This window comes from Dermacentor silvarum, chromosome 5 (genome assembly GCF_013339745.2).
Source record: "Dermacentor silvarum isolate Dsil-2018 chromosome 5, BIME_Dsil_1.4, whole genome shotgun sequence".
Classification (NCBI taxonomy): Eukaryota; Metazoa; Arthropoda; class Arachnida; order Ixodida; family Ixodidae; genus Dermacentor; species Dermacentor silvarum.
This window is the reverse complement of record NC_051158.1, coordinates 31,699,064-31,716,706: the sequence shown is the minus strand read 5'-3', so window position 1 is coordinate 31,716,706 and position 17,643 is coordinate 31,699,064. Positions and strand designations below refer to the sequence as shown.

Sequence of the window (17,643 nt, the reverse complement as noted above, 5' to 3'; positions counted from 1 at the left end):
GCCGGGCTCCCCGAAGGGCTGCAGAATTAAGCATCTCTTTCCTCCTTTACAATCACCATATATACAGAGCAAGTGTGACTTCTTTCGTCGCGCGAAAGGCCGTGGGGGGACGGAGGGAAGGAGGCGAGGCGACATTGAGCTGCGGCACCAAATGCGTATTTATATAAAAACGTTGCGAGGCGAGGACGTGGTAAAGATTTCGGACGCTGCTCAACGAGTGTCCCTTTCTGATCTCGTTGAAAACCTCCGAGCCGCCCCAGAGGCACCGGCAACAGTCACCAACGGCCGCGTGTGTTCGGTGCGAACGCGGGCAAAACGCCGACGCGTGTTGTTGGTGCTGCTGCAGGTCCAAGTTTGTAACAAAAAGCTGATAAAACTACTATCCTTACTCTGTATAGCTCTCTACTAATTTGCCATCGCAATTGATGGTTCGCCTTTCAGGTAAAACTGAGATTTTTTTTTTTTCGTTCTTTCTTTCATTCTTTTTTTTTTATGGAGAATGTTACACAAAATGAGTGATCGACCTATATTCATGACCAAACATTCTCAACCTATATTTGTGAACAAAGCTAGCAAAAGTACTGAACTAATGGAGCTCTACCATTGCGCCCGCCGTAAAGCCAGTCTGGAGATTATTCTTAAGAAATGCTGCATATCCTACACATTCGATGGTGCCGAGGACAGTATCGTTCGGCATGCTAAGGTCGCCTACGAAGCATGCTACGAGGACGATTCCTCTGGCAGTTCTGACGAGGATGCTGATTGTGGCCTCGACTGGTGAGATTTAGTTGCCGAGCTTACGATAAATAAGTGTGCCATGCTCAAAAAGCTTAATTTTTGCAAAGGATGTGCTCATGATGTCTATATTCGTGTTCGACCTATCTTCAAGTAAACAGGGTAAATACGTGGGCCGATCCCAAAGATCATTCTCTTGGGTATGTGCAATTTAAAAAAAATGTGCGCGGATCCCGAAGGTAGTGCAGCCTAAATATGTGCGCTGATCTCGAGGATGGTGCGGTAAAAAAAAAAATATGAAGCAGTTCGACACTGCTCCTACTCCCCTCGCACGAGGAGTGACACTAAAGAGCATCCCATTCTCACCCCTAACTCACTCAAGAAGACGTTGACTTTGATCAACATCAACAAGAGGTTGAATTGCCTTCCAGCTATTTTATTGCCACATTAGATGTTAAGGGTCAAATGGGAAAATTTTTTGAGGCACAGCGAGGAGCCTGCCACTTTTGTACATGACTGCATTGTGGCTGTGGTTGAATGCACAAGAGCTTGCTTGCACAACGAAACAGTTCGCACAGAGGCACCAGCACTTGTGTTTGATTGTGTCCTCATCAAGAGTGTGTAGTACTATTACGAGAGTTACAACTCGTGGTGATACAGTCAGCCAGTACGCTGTGAAAGAAATATTGCACACATTTTCAGCACTGTATGCTACACATTGTCTAAAGAATTCTTCAGAGCACAGCACTCGTTCGCTCAAAATTAGAATATGCCTCGGCCATCTGAGATTGCCCTCAAGCATTGCTAACCCTTTCTCTCGAAGTCATCCAGAACCGCACAGCCTGCTTCACTCTATCTAATCATTCTCATCATGCCATCGTTACACACACAGAGTAAACACTTAACTTGCCAGGCCTTTCAGTACGTCACACATGCATTCATATCTGCCTTTTTCCATAAGATGTACCACTAGAACTCAGTACTAAAGGCAAGACATTTAGCACCCCCTTTCCACTTTTCATCCCGCAGTGATCACCTACACAAAGTTTTCGTGACATCTTGTCGTACCAACGCATACTATGAGTTGTTTTTACCTCGCACATGCAATGACTTGAGCCACCTTCCTGCATCTATCACCACAATTCTGGATGCTTGAAGCTTCAAGGCTGCAGTTTACCATGCCATCTATTAATCTTGTATTTCATTGTGCTGCATTTTTCTTTTCTCTGAATAGTATACCACTCCTTTCTGTAGCGTTACGGGCCTTGAAAGTATGTATGTATAATAAGTAAATAAATATCACTCTTCACAGTTACAGATGGCCTGAGGTTATTCAGCTCATCAGTAGAGAATGTGGTGAACAATATGTATGTTTGCCCTGTGCTTTACTCTGTACCACAAGCTCCTTCTCCTGCTATGCGGCAGAGCGCCGTAGCTTCCACAGCACCGCATGGTATTATTCAGGCAGAGGCAGTGAAGGCAAGCCGCAAGACAGTACAAGCAAAGGCGATGCAAAGTATAGGTTAAGTACGGCACACCAGTCGGTCGCCGTGCAGAGCCTTTCATTTCCCGATACCGTGCAAGATGGTGCAGGTCTTACCATTTGCACTATTGCAATGGCTGTCATCTTTAATGCTTTGCATATGTCAGACAAAACTGTGATAACCTGTGCAAATAAAAATTATCCTACATATTTTCCCCACAGGAACGACTGGAAGTTATTTGACTCTTTGCTTCGAAACTCTTCCTCCAAGCATGAGGTATGTTTAAGTTTTCTCTTATAAAAGATTCTCCGACCTACCATGACAGCTTAGTGACTGGCGTTGCACTGCTAAGCTTGAGGCATGGGTTCAATCCCGGCTGTGGCAGGCACATTTTGACTTAGATTTAGGTGCATGTTAAAGAACTTCAAGGGGGTCAAAATTAAAAGAGTCCCCCATTAAGGAGCGCCTCATAATCAGATTGTGGTTTTGTCACGTTAAAAGCACATAATTTAATTGCCTTCTTTTAATTATATCTCTTCTCGGAGAGTGGCCAAATCTTCCTTCCCAAACTTTTGCTTGTAAATTAGTCTTTAGCTTCAAGCGTCCCTCGGATGTAGTCGTTTCAAGCTCTATATCTTTTCTCTTTGTTCGCTCCAACCATCATCTCGGCATCCTCGTTTCGTCCGCTTGGGTCTTCTGCATGTTGAGACACCTTTAGTGGGACCACTTCGGTTCCCCACCTCCTTCTGCCATAACTGACAATGTTTGTTATACTCATTGTTCAATGCCTTCGACATATCACTGGCAGGGCGACACAACATCCACAGACGACCCAGCCATCGTCTTCTTCACGAGTGGCACAACTGGTCCCCCCAAGATGGTGGAGCACACACAGGGCTACTTTCTCGCCCACTTGTCCACTGCATGGTGCGTGATTTCAACTTGGCCAGCAGTCGTTCGTGGCGTACCCACACGTGTGAACTCGTATGCACTAGGCGTTATTGTTATTCTCAAACTGGTACAGCGCGACAAGGAAAGGAATTAAGAAACAGCCGAGCCGGCCAAAAGAAGGAACAGAGTGCTGTGTTCCTTCTTTTGGTGGGCTCGGCTGTTTCTTCCTTTCCTTATTGTGCTGTAGCAGTTTGAGAATGCAATATCAACTCGGCCAATCCTCAACACTAATGTTATTGATAGTCTCTTATTTTTGTAATCTTTTTGCAGGTGATGTGTAGTACAGATCAAGATGGCACCAGCTCTGTGAAACCTAGTGAAAGCTTGGGTCTTAACAGTGAATGAAATGATAGCTATGTGCTTGAAAGAAGTAAGAAGGAATTACTCATTGTCTGCTGCTTAGCTTTGTGTGATCCTTCCATCGAATCGTTGATGGGCACTGCACTGCTATGGACACTTATAGCCGGGATCATGTGCGTGTCACCTGTATATCACCTATCTGTCATTGGTATGTCATCTGTGCATCGTATTTATGTCATCTACGTGTCGTCGCAGTATGTTATCTATGCATAATCTGTGTGTCGTCTGTGCTAAAACCTCTCCACACTGCTGTCGTCTGCTGCCTAGTAACCTAGGTGGCGAAGCCACTCTCTTCCTCTCCTTTTCTGCCTCTTGTTCGGCCCAGAGAAGCGGATGTGTCAGCATGATGTTTCTGCCGGCCTTTCCACCCAGCCCATTGCCGTGCCGCTTTCGCCACCACCCTAGTGCCGGTGGTACGCGCATAAGCTAAGAGTGGTCATAATTTTGCTTCAGGGATCCTTTGTCATGCTCTGAAAAACTGAAAAGTGGTTGGAAAACACGGATGAGTAAGGATATTGCTTGCTCATGTGTGTTCTCGATGAGTGCACTAATAACATGGAAGGCAGCAGTGCAGAAACTTTCTTCCAGAAGCAGTGTAACCGAAACTAGACGGAGGCGGTACTGGAACTAGGCAGCCACGGCTCCTCAAAAAGTAGTGCTACCTAAAAAAAGCGCCAGTAGATGCGATGAAGGGGATTTAGTCTGCGCGTCCTATGTATGGCATCGGTGCGTCATCTTCATGTTGTCTGAAACTGCAAAAGTATGGTATGAATTGGCACCAAGCCTGTCTTGACATATTGGATCTGTCTCTCAACGCAGCCACGTACACAGTCCTGAGCAGCATGACATGGTGTGGTGCATCGCGGACCCTGGCTGGGCGAAGGCAGCATGGGGCACGTTCCCTACTTGGCTCATGGGTGCTTGTTTCTTCCAAGCCCAGATGCCCAAGTTTCTGTCCACCGCAACACTTGCTGTAAGTCAATTTTAGTTTTCTCTGCGCTTTCCCACAGAGCATAAAGCAATAGGAGGCAAAACTTCACTCTCTTCCACTCCCACAAAAACGTGACTGCAATCTGTGCACACTCGGCACCAAAAGCAATACTAGTGGCATCTGGTGGCTGGAGAGGGAACATCACATGGTGTCCTTGTTGCCACAGCAACTGGGCACACTTCCTTTCATAACACAACTCTCTCGTTCCTACTCTTCCGAGACAATGAAGCTGGACACTAGCTGTGATCTGTGTCAGTTGTGCTGAAATTTTCAATTTCTGATATGCGTCTTGCCTTGGTTGCAGGCATTGTGCTTGATATTCAAACCAAGTGCTAGAATCTAAAAAAGGCCTAAAACAGTTAAACATTTCCAAAACAGGAAAAAAAACAAAAAAACGTATACTTATTTTTAGAAGTAGCACTCATTTAAGACTAGTATATGGAAACATTTGACCCGCCTTTGCATGCATATGGGGTTGCCATTATCAGCAAATAAAAAGAAATTGAGAGCAGACTATAATCAAACAGAATTAAACACACAATAGTTACAGCTACCCCAGGTGAAAATTTCCTGTTGGTTTCCTGCTGGGAGCTGCTGGTTTGTACTGGTTTCTGATGAAACCAGGAAGTAACCTGTTGGTTTCCTGCTGGTTGTGCTGGTTCCAGCAGGGTGCTTACTGGTTTTATATTGGTCCCAGCGGGCTGCCTGCTGGCTTGCTGATGGTTCCAGCAGGTTGCTTACTGGTTTCCTGCTGGTCCCAGCAGGCAACCTGCTGGCTGTGCTGGTTCCAGCAGGGTGCTTACTGGTTTTCTGTACTGGTTCCAGCAGGATACTGGTTTCCTCTTGGGACACTGCTGGAACCAGCAAGTAACCTGCTGGTTTTCAGTTGGCTTGAACTGGTTCCAACAATGCTCTCAGCGGTTTTGTTTGGACACGAAATAACTAGTCCAAGCATTCACTCTTAGAGTTAGGATCTGCTGTTTCTAGCTAAGAACTTACTGCTTTTCAACTCAGTGCACTGATCCATTTAGGGAAGGACGTGGCCCAGCAGGCAACCTGCTGGCTGTGCTGGTTCCAGCAGGGTGCTTACTGGTTTTCTGTACTGGTTCCAGCAGGATACTGGTTTCCTCCTGGGACACTGCTGGAACCAGCAAGTAACCTGCTGGTTTTCAGTTGGCTTGAACTGGTTCCAACAATGCTCTCAGTGGTTTTGTTTGGACACGAAATAACTTGTCCAAGCATTCACTCTTAGAGTTAGGATCTGCTGTTTCTACCTAAGAACTTACTGCTTTTCAACTCAGTGCACTGATCCATTTAGGGAAGGACGTGGCATAGTGAAATACAACCAAAGAATGATGTTCAAATGTACATATTAGACCTTATGCTGCACATCAATGCACTCTTTTTCCTTCATTATACAAAAATTTTACCTCCAGAGGCCAAGGTGAAGCAATCAAGATTTCATATTTCTCAACCCTAAATTTGTTGAAAAGTGTACGAAACGTGCATTTAAGTTTATGCGGGCATCAGCTTAATTTTGTTGCTTGGAAATGATCTCCACATTGGTGAGTAGGAAGTCGGCCTACTGCCTGCAGCCCTGTGCTACAACCAGCAGCTACCGGTTTCAGCTACTGGTTCCATCACCTGCTGGTTCTATCACCTATTTATTCCATCACCTACTGGTCTCAGTAGCTGCTGGTTCCATTAGCTGTTGGGAATGTGCTAATAAACCAGCACTACTGGAAGCACTAAAAAACCAGCAGGAAATTTTCACCTGGGACACTCTACATAATATGTAAATACAAGGAAAGAAATGCTCAATGATTTAAATTCAGGCAGCAATTTAACAGCAAATTTTTCCTGCGCCCCTTCCATATTTCACTACCAAATGTGGCGGCTTCTTTCTTGACTTTCGGTAGCTATAGATTTTTCACCCTCAAACTTCTTTTGAAGTCTTCATGAAGATTTGAATTAATGACCAAGTAAATTCACTGCCACTCTTCATAGCTGAAACTGTTAATCGTTGAAGCTCTTCATCAGTTGCAGTAATGGAGCCATTGAATGTGTCTTGCAGGTTCTGCGCGACTACCCCATCACGAAGCTGTGCGCCCCTCCAACTGTGTACCGTGCCTTGCTTCAGCAGGACTCCTCCCAGTTCCAGTTTAAAAGCCTCGTCGACTGCATATCTGCTGGAGAGCCCATGGTGAGCGATGTGCAGTGCGTGAAATTCACACTTGTCTTGTATGCACTATCTCATGTCGTTTGATGGCCCACCTTGAATGGCGGTGGTTCAGTGGCTGCTCTCTAAAAAAACATTTACGTCCCTTTAAGGCCAACATCTGTGGCGCGAACTTTTGCAACCAATTTTTTGCATCAGAAAATGCAGTGCGAAGCACCGCCGTATATTTGTCGCTCCTCACTCCGCATATTCGTTGCCCACCGACTGTGCCTCTGATGTAACCGGCGAGGAGTCATTGTGGCCAGAGGTGCTCGACTTGGGTGACCGACAGAAGCCAACGGCTGCGTTACATTCTCATTGGTCTGTGCATGACCACTTCTGGCGGCAGCGATCGCTGGCTGGCAAACATCTGGAGAGCGTAGATCGGCGGCAAACAGCCAGTTTTTGGGCAGCCATCGCCGAGCGGTGGACATCGAAACTTTGTTGCTTTTTCACTCCGTGGAGGTCGGCCTTTAGGCTATGTCTTGTGTCTTGGGGCGTGTGACAAACTCTGTGCTTTCTACTCTTGTGTCTTGTCCCGAAACACTGATGATCATCGGTCTGGCTTGCGTTTCCTTTCTTGAAAACTCTGCGCTCGCTCACTTTCCTGTCGAGAATGCTATGCCATGCTGATAATGTGCGTGCCGCTCTTTACCTGGAAGTACAGGGCACACGGCCTTAAAGAAAGGAAAGGCACGCCAGAGAGATGGCGATTAATTGTGTGGAGACCAGATGAGCCCAAAAGGGTGTAAACATTTCTTACAGTGTATGGTATTTTACTGCCAAGCACAAACTCATGGGTTTGATTCCTGGCTACTGCCTTTGAATAAGGCGGGGAAAACAAAGAAAAAAAACACTTATGTAATTAGATTTAGCTTCCTGTAAAGCTCCTTATAGGGGGGGGGGGGGGGGCGCTACACTTACAATAGCTTACTTTTTTAAACAATGTGTGTGAAATTTTCACAGTTAATGTATTTTAACCAGCTGATTTCAAACACGCGATTATTTTATTCCTAGGATAAATATCTTTTTATGCTATCCAAAACAGGATGTTCTTTGTACAGGGCCTAATGAGGTAATTAACAGAAACTTGCACGTTAAAATACAGCACAAGGAATAGATTTTGAATGTTCATAGTGTGCCATGAGCTATAAGTCGTTGTTTTAGGTAATTTTGAAGCAAAGCTATAGGTTGTCAAACTTGGTCATAAAAAATGCCCACCTTGATACTAGAAAAAAACATTCATTTTGAAAATTTCCTCGAAAAAGTACTATACAACAACATTTACCTCCCAACACATCACATCTATTAATCTGTCTAGGGAAAAGAATTGTAATGATAGCCCAAGTAGAACAATATATATTGCTCTTCCACAGAAGAAAGGGCATGAAAATTGTTTTGGGAAATCAAGGAAGAACATTCCAGAGCATCTTTATTGGGACAAAGCTTATGTAAACCCTATGGGAATGAAAGGTCTTGGAAATGCAAGAATGAGAAAACTCGAAAATGCAATGTTTTGGGCTGACTTTCGGCCTTCAAGTGAGCTTCCCCCCTTACAGTGGACGTTGACTACTTCGGCTCAGCATGATCGACCATCACTTTTTGGCTTAAGACAAGCCCTCCTCACAACGTAGATGGCAGTAGGCATTCTGTCATGATCGCTTTTATTGATTTTGATTTCCCACAATATTTGCAGACATATTTGTTGTGCTAACCATGCTAACGATAGCCCGGCTTACTTTCTTCCGTAAACCCTACCACCATCCTAACAACTACAAAAGAACAATGATTAAACATGCGCTACGTATTTTTCCACGTATTGGCCATTATTTAAAGTTAAGCCTTCATTTGCACGCACTGACCTCATGTGATTTTCTTTTTTACACTTGGCCCTTCTACACAGAATTGCCTGCATTACTAACACTGCGCAGTTTATCCAGGAACTAAACAATATCGAAATAAATAAGTGAGTGATCATTATGTACTCACGTTCAGTGGGTGAAATTCAGGCCTTTAGTGGATATGTTGGTAATGCATTGAATGTACAATCAAACGTCGATATAATGAAGTTGTACTTGCAGCAAAAAACTTCGTTATACCGAGAATTTCGTTATATCGAGGTACGTTATATCGAGGTTTGACTGTACATGATATCCGCATTCCATTTTTTGCATGTATTGAAACTTCTTGCTGGTATTTTCCGTGCCCTTTTAGTATATGTCTGTATAATTTGTTTGTTATGCTTACTGCCTTGTACTTACATATATAGTAAAAAGCCCACAGATAAGGCACCATCGCACATGATTGGTTCACGTTGTACTCATAGTATTATTTCTTAAATGTTCCGAGTAATTACAAGTACCCACTCAAGTTATATTTGTTGATGCACTATATTCATGCAAATTCCAACGCGGTGGTGCTCTATGTGCACATGTTTTCTGCTTCTTGAGGTGGCATCCAACATCATCAAATGTGCAACTGCTTTTCTGCAGAACCCAGAGGTGATGCTGAAGTGGCAAGATCTAACAGGAGTCGAGATCAGGGAAGTGTATGGCCAGACAGAAACGGTACGTGTCTTTCACTTTTTAGAATATTGTAGACATCCTGTAGACGTCCATTAGACATCCACTAGACATGTCTCCGGCAACGTACCAGTGTCTTTACAATTTGTGCATCCAAAATTTTGCAAGAAGAGCTTAATAGCCAACATGCTGCGCATGTTCATCTGTACAATTAGCCAGTGCAGATAGAGTTAAACGAACTAGTTTAACCACTGCACGATCAAGATAAATTAATTACATTTTCAATAGCGAGCTTTGCGTTTTGTATTTATAATACGAAGTTGAATACAACCAGTACCAGAGCCAGACCAATTTTGTACAATCCGTGTAGTGAATTCTTCTTTAGAAGCATCCAAGGTCAAAGTTCACCTAAAGTTCGCTTTGTTATGAAGTAAGACAAGGGCAGATATGCACTGTAATGGCATTTTCCTTTGTTGTTGACTGATGTGCAGGTGAACATACGTTTCCTAATCACCAGTTTAGTAATAATTAATAGCTCACAAGTCACATTACAATATGGCATTGGTGTCTAAACGTGTGTCTGTGTCATGCCTTCAATGTGATCGGCAGCATATCTGTGAAATGGAGATGATTGACACCAAATTTTGATGCTCGATATTTTAAAGCCTTCAGTAGTATATTTGGAGGAGGAGTTCTGTGAAGCATGCCTGTCTTAGCATTCAACTTTGCTACGCAGATATATAAACAGTAATGTGTGGTGCAATACTTATTCATAAATACGCTGTTTTGTTTCGGTCTAAAGATCCTTGTCTATAAAGTTGTAGTTTCTTAGTCTTGACTGGGCTTCCTAATGTACAGCTCTGACTTCCAGGTGGTATTATGTGCCTCACCGAGGCATCATCCAATCAAACCTGGCTCTATGGGCATTCCACCACGAAACATAATGCTACAGGCAAGTACCTTAACTATCTTGAAGATATGCAAGATGCTTGGCAATCATTATTCGTGATTCTACTTTGCTTCTGGTAGTTTTGTGCGAGAAGCTTAAAGTATTTGTTTTGGTGTAGAAGACCCTTTTTAGGATGAACTCTGTTATGCTGAATTCTTGGATAAGCTGACCATTTTGAGAACTTTTCGTGGTGAAACAGTATGCATGAACGCTAGGCTACAAAAGAAAGGAGTGTAGAGGCATTGCCTGAGTGAACCATTCACTAGCTTGCCTAAATTTCTGCATTTTTCTCAGGCACCTTTGCTTACCTTCTGATGCATACTGCGTATACTTCTCCTAAGCTGAACTTGTTATAAGAGAAACATACCGTATTTACCCAAATCTAACGCGCACCTTTTTTTTTTCGAGAAAATGGGTCTGAAAATTTCCTGCTCGTTACAATCAGATACGAAACCAAAACCGCATTAATGGCGTTGGCAACAACAGCCTACCATCAGAGCCGTCAAATGCAGTGTCATCACAAAATGACGCCAGAGCACGTTTTTTGTGAAGATTGCTGCTCGGTTCAGTTTGTGCTCTGACTATGATTTAGAGCAGTATTTTCGCCCAATAACTTTCGTAGACACTATCACTTTTGCAAGATTGTGCGCCACTCAGCACTGACACTGTCAGACGCATACTTCAACAAGTGCCGATGCAGAGTCTTGCAAAAGTTATAATAGTATCTCTAAAAGTGAACGCTTGAAAATTACTGCCCTGTGGCCAATGAAGCGCAAATAGCAACGACAGCCCCCCATCTGTGAAGGTACTGCATTCTGCACGTCTATATTTTAGGGCATGCTATATTTTTTTTGGTATGAATTGGCAGCATGTTACATTCAGGTGCACGTTTCTTTCTTACTTTAAACCCGCAAAAATTGTGCATCTGTTAGATTTGGGGGCACGTTAGAATTGGGTAAATATGGTATTTGTAAAATTCAGCATTGCCTCAACGGAAGTCTGCTGTATAGGCTTATCTCTTACAGAATTCTAGTTCTAATCTCAGCTGTGAAAAATGGCTTGCAACAACATTTCTGCGCCAGTAGGCATGGCGTCTGAAATATTTTGGCACACGTGATCTCCTCGGGAATGCAGCAAATTTATGAACTCTCACTTCTGTCACACGTAGGCAAATACCCTTGCCACATGGGCAAGGTTAATGCTGCTAAGCTTATGGAAGGCCTTTAAGTTTAATGCCATGACAGCTAAGGCTGGTGCAGCGCATGCGTTTTTATGACATTAAATGTCGTGATGGTCATAACAGCAATGAGTGCAGTTGCGTACATTGCATATTTAACATCCAAGTTTCTTCCACTGTGTCATCATTAAGCGTAAGACGGCAACGCCTGATGCCACACGGGATTTCAGATTCACGACGAGAAAGGGAGAGAGGTGGCTGTGGGCGAGACTGGCCTCATCGCCGTGGACGTGGGCCAGAAGCGCCCCTTCGGGCTTTTTGCTGGCTACAGGGTGAGCTCTTCGTATGCATGTGGTGTTAACGACACTGAAGTGAAGTACTTTTGCAAGGTGGGTTTAGTTACAGTACAGTTGAGCCTCGTAGCAAAGTCTCATCTGATGCAGAAATACCTTCTTATATTTGGTATTTATTACAGTGCTGATATCGGTGATAAACATTTGACGTCTACTTTATTATATAGCATTTGACTTCCATTATTTCGACCCTGACGGGACCAACAAAATTGATCGAATTATCTGGCCGGTCAAATTAAAACAAGATGCAGAAAAAACGCCAGAACACACCGCTGATTGATTTGGCAGTATTTGCCCAATTCTAACACGTCCCCGAATCAAACGCGCGTCCACTGTCTATGTGTCCAAAGTAGTAAACTAACATAAAAATGAAATTAAAGCTCATAAACAATGTAGAAATCTAACTCGCACCCGAATTTTTAGCAAGAAATATTGTTGCAGAATGGCAGGCCGGTTTCCTAAAATCGGCTTCTCCACACGTTTTTTAAAGTCAGCTTCGCCGCAATACATTTGTGTTTTGCAGCAAGGCATGCGAATGTCGTGAAGGCAGTTTTGGTTTTGTGTCCGGTTGCACCGCCCAGGTAATTTTCGGCCCAATTTTCTTTTAAAAACAAAGTACGCATTAGAATCGGGTAAATACCGTAATCAAACATTGTGAGCTACAGTTATTGGTTGAAATTTTCTAGGGCGGCCAGAAAATAAGCATTTTCGACAGATGACGTGTGTTCAGTCCATTCATTTATTTACTAAGCTCCGCCGATATATACGCTGCTGCTAAAGAGGTCGGTGTCGGGGTCACCATAGGGGTCAGGAGCTTGCATGCTGACTGGTCAACTTCGAATTATCCAGCAAAGGCCGAGTTTAGGATCGAAATAACAATAGTGTGGGCCTATCGAAATGCATGGCTGCCGACCGGGACCTTCGGCCGGTACGAATGAACTAAAAGATCTAATTAACCGGAGTCAAATTAGCGGAAGTTTGCTGTACAGTCGAACCTCGTTGATACTATTCTGCGTAATACGCTTTTCGGGATGATGCATTTTTTTTTTTTTCCCAATAATACGATTTAGTTGGATAATATGTTGGATGATACGATTTTCAGATGATGCGCTTTATTTCCCAGTTCCCGTGAAGATCATATCAACGAGATTCCACTGTATATGCTTGTATCGGTTAAGAAATTTAGGTCTACTTTATTATAGCCGATAATTAGTTATACTCATGTTTGTTACATAGAGCTTTGGCCATACTCTCCGAGATGTTTATTTCAACTGCGAAGCATCCTTTTCTCACTGTACTTTCTAGGATGACCCTGAGAGGACTGCCATCGTGTTTCGAAACGGTTTCTATTACACGGGCGATCGTGCTTCGATGGACATCGACGGGTACTTCTGGTTTTACTCCCGCGCTGATGACGTCATCATCTCAGCAGGGTGGGTCATTCAGGGCCATCCATTCAAAATACAGAATCCAGCAATGATTTTTATTATGAAGCCTCCAAGGAGGTTTCAGAGAGATCCAGATCGATACTGTTAAATGATCCAGCAATACCGTAACCATGATATGGCAGAAACACCTTGCAAAACCGTCGGACCATCATATAAAGCATGTGTAATCCACAGCATGGGTGCTTCAGCTTCCAACTGCAGTAAGGTTAATGTGCACTTCATTGATTTTAAGGAATTCCGTGCATCACCATTACAGTGCTAAGTTCTTAATCTCAAAACTCTCAATGACCAGTTGCGAAACCCATGCCATACTAAACTTTCACCATTGGAAGATTGTCCATGTATGGCATTTATTCTCGGAATTCAGAATCACTACCCATGCCAGTGTAGTTTGCAGATTACAATTATAGCGAGTATAGTAAAGCAATCGAGAGATGATTGAGGAATAAGCTCAACATTTGCAAATTCCTCTGACTACCGTTTTCTTTGCTGGGCTGTTGAACAGTCGCATTTGTGGTTTGCTGTTCCACTGTTCACTGTTCCACTGTGATGTTCCACTGTTTGCAAAACAGTGGAACATCAGATGGCAGCAGCGCTGGTAGAGACATGTTGTGACACTTTGCTGAATCGTGAAATCTTAGGAACGTTTGAGTTGCGTGGGGATGTCATCGCTGAAAGGGAAAAAAAGCTAAGGGACAGTCACTATATGTCAGTGAAAGCTGCTGTAGGCACTTTTACACCAGCAGCCAAGTAGAACACAGCTGTTACAATTTTGGTGTTGTGTGTGCTCTAGTTGAACCAGAGCATTGAAGTTTAACAAGCACTCCAGTTGAACTAGAACCTAAAGCACCAGCATTTCACGTTTCCGGTATTCTATAAACGGTGATGTAGTTCATGGACGGAATAAACTCAATTTTTGTTGCACTTCTGTTTTCACCCCGCAGATATCGCATCGGGCCCTTCGAAGTCGAGAGCGTACTCATAGAACACCCCGCGGTTGTGGAATGTGCGGTGGTCGCCAGCCCAGACCCTCATCGAGGAGAAGTTGTAAAAGCCTTTGTCGTACTGCACCCCGACTACAAATCGTGTGACCCCAACAGTCTGGCCGAAGAGCTACAGCAGCACGTCAAGAAACACACCGCACCGTACAAGTACCCTCGCAAAGTGAGCCACAGTCATTTGCATTTCTTATCAATTGAGCCATTAAGCTAAATTTAAGTAGTTAACCTTCTTAATTTGTTGTTTCGCGATTCTCTAGAAGCTTCAGAAGTGAAGTCAGTTAGTGCTGCTCAAAGTGTGTCCACCCTAGTGGAGCACCCAGGGACTAGCATCAACTTTGAGATATCAGTCCATAAACAAAATGCATTGGCATCCCTTTTAATTTCCCAGAAAGCCTACCTTTAGATGTCGTCATCATCAGCACATTTCACGCCCACTGCATAACGAAGGCCTCTCTCGAGAATCTCTAATTGCCCGTGCGTTGTGTTGGCTTACTCCATCCTACTCTTGCAGATTTCCTGATCTCACTAGATCACCTGATTCTCTGCCATCCTCGACTGTGCTTACCCTTCCTTGGTACCCTTTAGTGCTCTCGTAGGGTACCAGTTATCTGTGTACCGCGTGCTGCCTTAGGACATGGCGAAATTGTGTGAAACATTAATGTATTTCATGGCAAATTTTGGAGATTATTAATCTAGAAATTTGGTGACAGTCTTGGGCTTGCTTATTTAGAGGATACGAGTCGAGCACTGCTGACCAGTTTAACTTGCGCTATTTCAACATGTGTCCTAAAGAAATTAATTTAGATTAAAGTTTCTCAGTAGTGCTTAAAAAAGGGGGGGGGGGGATGTTTAACCAAACATTGCCCCACAATTTTCGCTGTTTGCTGGCACGAGTAATGAATTGCCAGAAAAATAACTTCATCTGTACCTTCACTGTTTCTTAAACATTTATGAAGTTTTCACAACACCTGGTCTATATAACATCAACTTCTCTTCTGAACAGGTGGAGTTTGTGGATCAGCTTCCCAAGACAATCAGTGGCAAGATTCTGCGCCATCTGCTCCGCGAGAGAGAAAAGTCTGCTGCTGCCCAGTGCTGAAGAAGACGGCTGTCACCAGACTGGCACTTTAGCTGCCACCTTCTACGAAACTTCACTTCAGCTAAATTGGTCGTAAATGAGTAATATTATAGGCTATTGAAGCAATCTCGGCAAGGCCACAAGGCTGGTAAATGATATGGTATGGTACGAAGTGAATATGATATGCCAAATTTTTTATTATTAGCACCTAAGCAGAGACTCTTGCTGAGACATCCCTCGTTCAACCTCTGCCAATCAATATTGTTACCGCGGGCGGCATAGCAGGTAGCAAAGCAAATCGTGATTAAGTCACAATTTGCAGTTGAAACACAAAACATTTTTCAGAAGAGATTACAGATGTGCCTCAGGGAGAATGACTATGGAAATTGTTATGGAAAAGAGATCTTAACCATATTATTGACAGAACATAGATTTTTTTTCTCAGTGGTCTTTTCTCAACTGGGTTTTGTAAACACTTAATTTACCATGAGCCTGTGTGTCCATTCGTGATAGCGTAAGCTAGGAGGTCACAGATTCCCAGTGCTTGAGAGAGTTTGCACATGCAGAACTGGCATGTAATGCTCAGTGTCACTATGAGGCCTCTAGTTTACTGCAGACAGTACTTATGAGCTAATAAGTGGACTGATCTCGTTTGTTATATTGCTTTGGTTTCGGCATGACATGTAAGAAAGCGGCAGAGTTTAACGAGGCCATAATGGCATGACGATGACGACTGATGACGAAGACTGCAGTGTGATGACAACGGCATTATGACTGAAGAGACAAACACCTTCGGTGGTGAAATTAAAGTCTTTAATGCAGTAAATAAGTACTCCTCATCTGCAGGTAAAAGGAAAGCCTATTGGGGTGGGGGGTCGCGCCCTCTCCACACCAGCTTGTGAACGGAGCAACTTCTTCGTAAGTTGCGACGACAGTGATGACATTATAACCATGACAGCATGACAACGCTTTGTTGATTGACATCTGAAGTGAGATTACGTACAAAGGTCATGTAGGAGTCTCAGAATGTATCGAGGATGTGGGGGTTCATAACTACTCTTCGCGGTTATGAGAGCTAAAAGGGAATGGAAGGGTCACTGGAGTTTGAACATTTTTTCCTTCCTTTTTTTTAAATGTGATATGGCTTCATTGTGTATGTTAGTAGATTTTATTAGATGATGTCTGGCGATTTGTTCCACACGCTAGTGCCTTTTCACATTGTCGTAGTTCTCAAAAAAAGAAATAATAATAATAATAACATTGACAAAGCAGCAGGTGTGAACTTCTGTTTGTATTTACTGTTGCTTTACTTCTGGCTTGGCACAATCAGACAAAGGCACCATGTTCTTAGCTGATTAAGGTCACTCTGATTAGGTCTTAACTAATGTGCAACAACAATAATCAAGGCTGTTGTGGGGCTTTGGGCTTTTGTGGTAAAAAGCCGGCTCTGGAGAGGAGCCTACACGATGCAGTGTGCACATATGCGCATTAGGAGTGTACACACGATGTCCATGCATTGCAATTGCTTTGAAAGCCATGTCAGAGAAATCAGCCTTTTCCTTTTGTGGACGTTTTCGCTGTTACAGCTGGAAGCATGAATTTTGCAGCAAAGTACTATGCGGAAAAGACATGTGATACCCCTACAACCATTTTTTACAAGTTGTGCAAACTAGTAAAATGCTTCCTTGTACATCTGTTTTTATTCTTGAGAATAAGTAAGCTATTTATCCACCAAGACAGCCGTAGTTTTGTGTACATCCGTAGCCTCACGGATGCAACAAATTATAATGGGACTGAAGGTGTTAATACCACTAATATAAGGCGTACTAAGATATCGAAAACAATGAAGTGAATATGATATGCAAATTGGTAATTTACAAGTTTGCAAATCAAGAGCAAGCTTGCACGATGATGCGACTCACCCATTGTCACCAGTGACTAGTATGGTCGACACCTCTCCCTCAAGCTGTGATGGATTTCTTTTGACCCCCGATAGAAGGTTTGCCTAATGATCTCATCTCTGGAGCAATGTGGTGTTAATTAGCAGAAGAAATGTTTGAAATAAAAAGGACTCGTGCTGAATTTGTTGTTGTCATTGCGATAGCCATTATGCGGACACTCGAGGCGCATTCATGCCGCCACCACTGTCGTGCCGTCTCGCTGACGGTGCGTGCGCGGTTCGCGCACAAGAAATTAGAGGGTCTGCAGAGACATGGAGTGCATTTCGGCCGCGAGAACGACAAAGTGGGGTGGGTGCTCCATCAATGCTACGCTCAATCACCTCGTTGGCAGAGCAAAGGGCAGCGTTCTAGAAGCCTTCAGCTGCTGTCATGAGCGTTGTGCGTGCACGTACACACACACTATAGCGCTGTTCCT

General features: G+C 43.6%; 1 protein-coding gene across 4 annotated transcripts in view; it reads left to right on the top strand.

The window, feature by feature from the left end:
• Positions 1 to 17,349, top strand: part of LOC119453245 (acyl-coenzyme A synthetase ACSM3, mitochondrial) — a 28,120-nt gene extending 10,771 nt beyond the window's left edge. For 3 of the 4 annotated variants that reach the window (XM_049667655.1, XM_037715269.2, XM_049667654.1), the window contains 10 exons: positions 2,441 to 2,495; positions 3,028 to 3,146; positions 4,350 to 4,503; positions 6,596 to 6,724; positions 9,232 to 9,306; positions 10,133 to 10,213; positions 11,618 to 11,719; positions 13,046 to 13,173; positions 14,133 to 14,352; positions 15,193 to 17,349. In XM_049667655.1, the coding sequence (XP_049523612.1) occupies positions 2,441 to 2,495; positions 3,028 to 3,146; positions 4,350 to 4,503; positions 6,596 to 6,724; positions 9,232 to 9,306; positions 10,133 to 10,213; positions 11,618 to 11,719; positions 13,046 to 13,173; positions 14,133 to 14,352; positions 15,193 to 15,288 (1,159 nt within the window). In that variant the 3' untranslated portion in view covers positions 15,289 to 17,349. The remainder of the gene's footprint in view (positions 1 to 2,440; positions 2,496 to 3,027; positions 3,147 to 4,349; positions 4,504 to 6,595; positions 6,725 to 9,231; positions 9,307 to 10,132; positions 10,214 to 11,617; positions 11,720 to 13,045; positions 13,174 to 14,132; positions 14,353 to 15,192) is intronic. The other variant, XR_005192235.2, reaches the window with a different exon arrangement.
• The last annotated feature ends 294 nt before the right edge of the window (positions 17,350 to 17,643 follow it).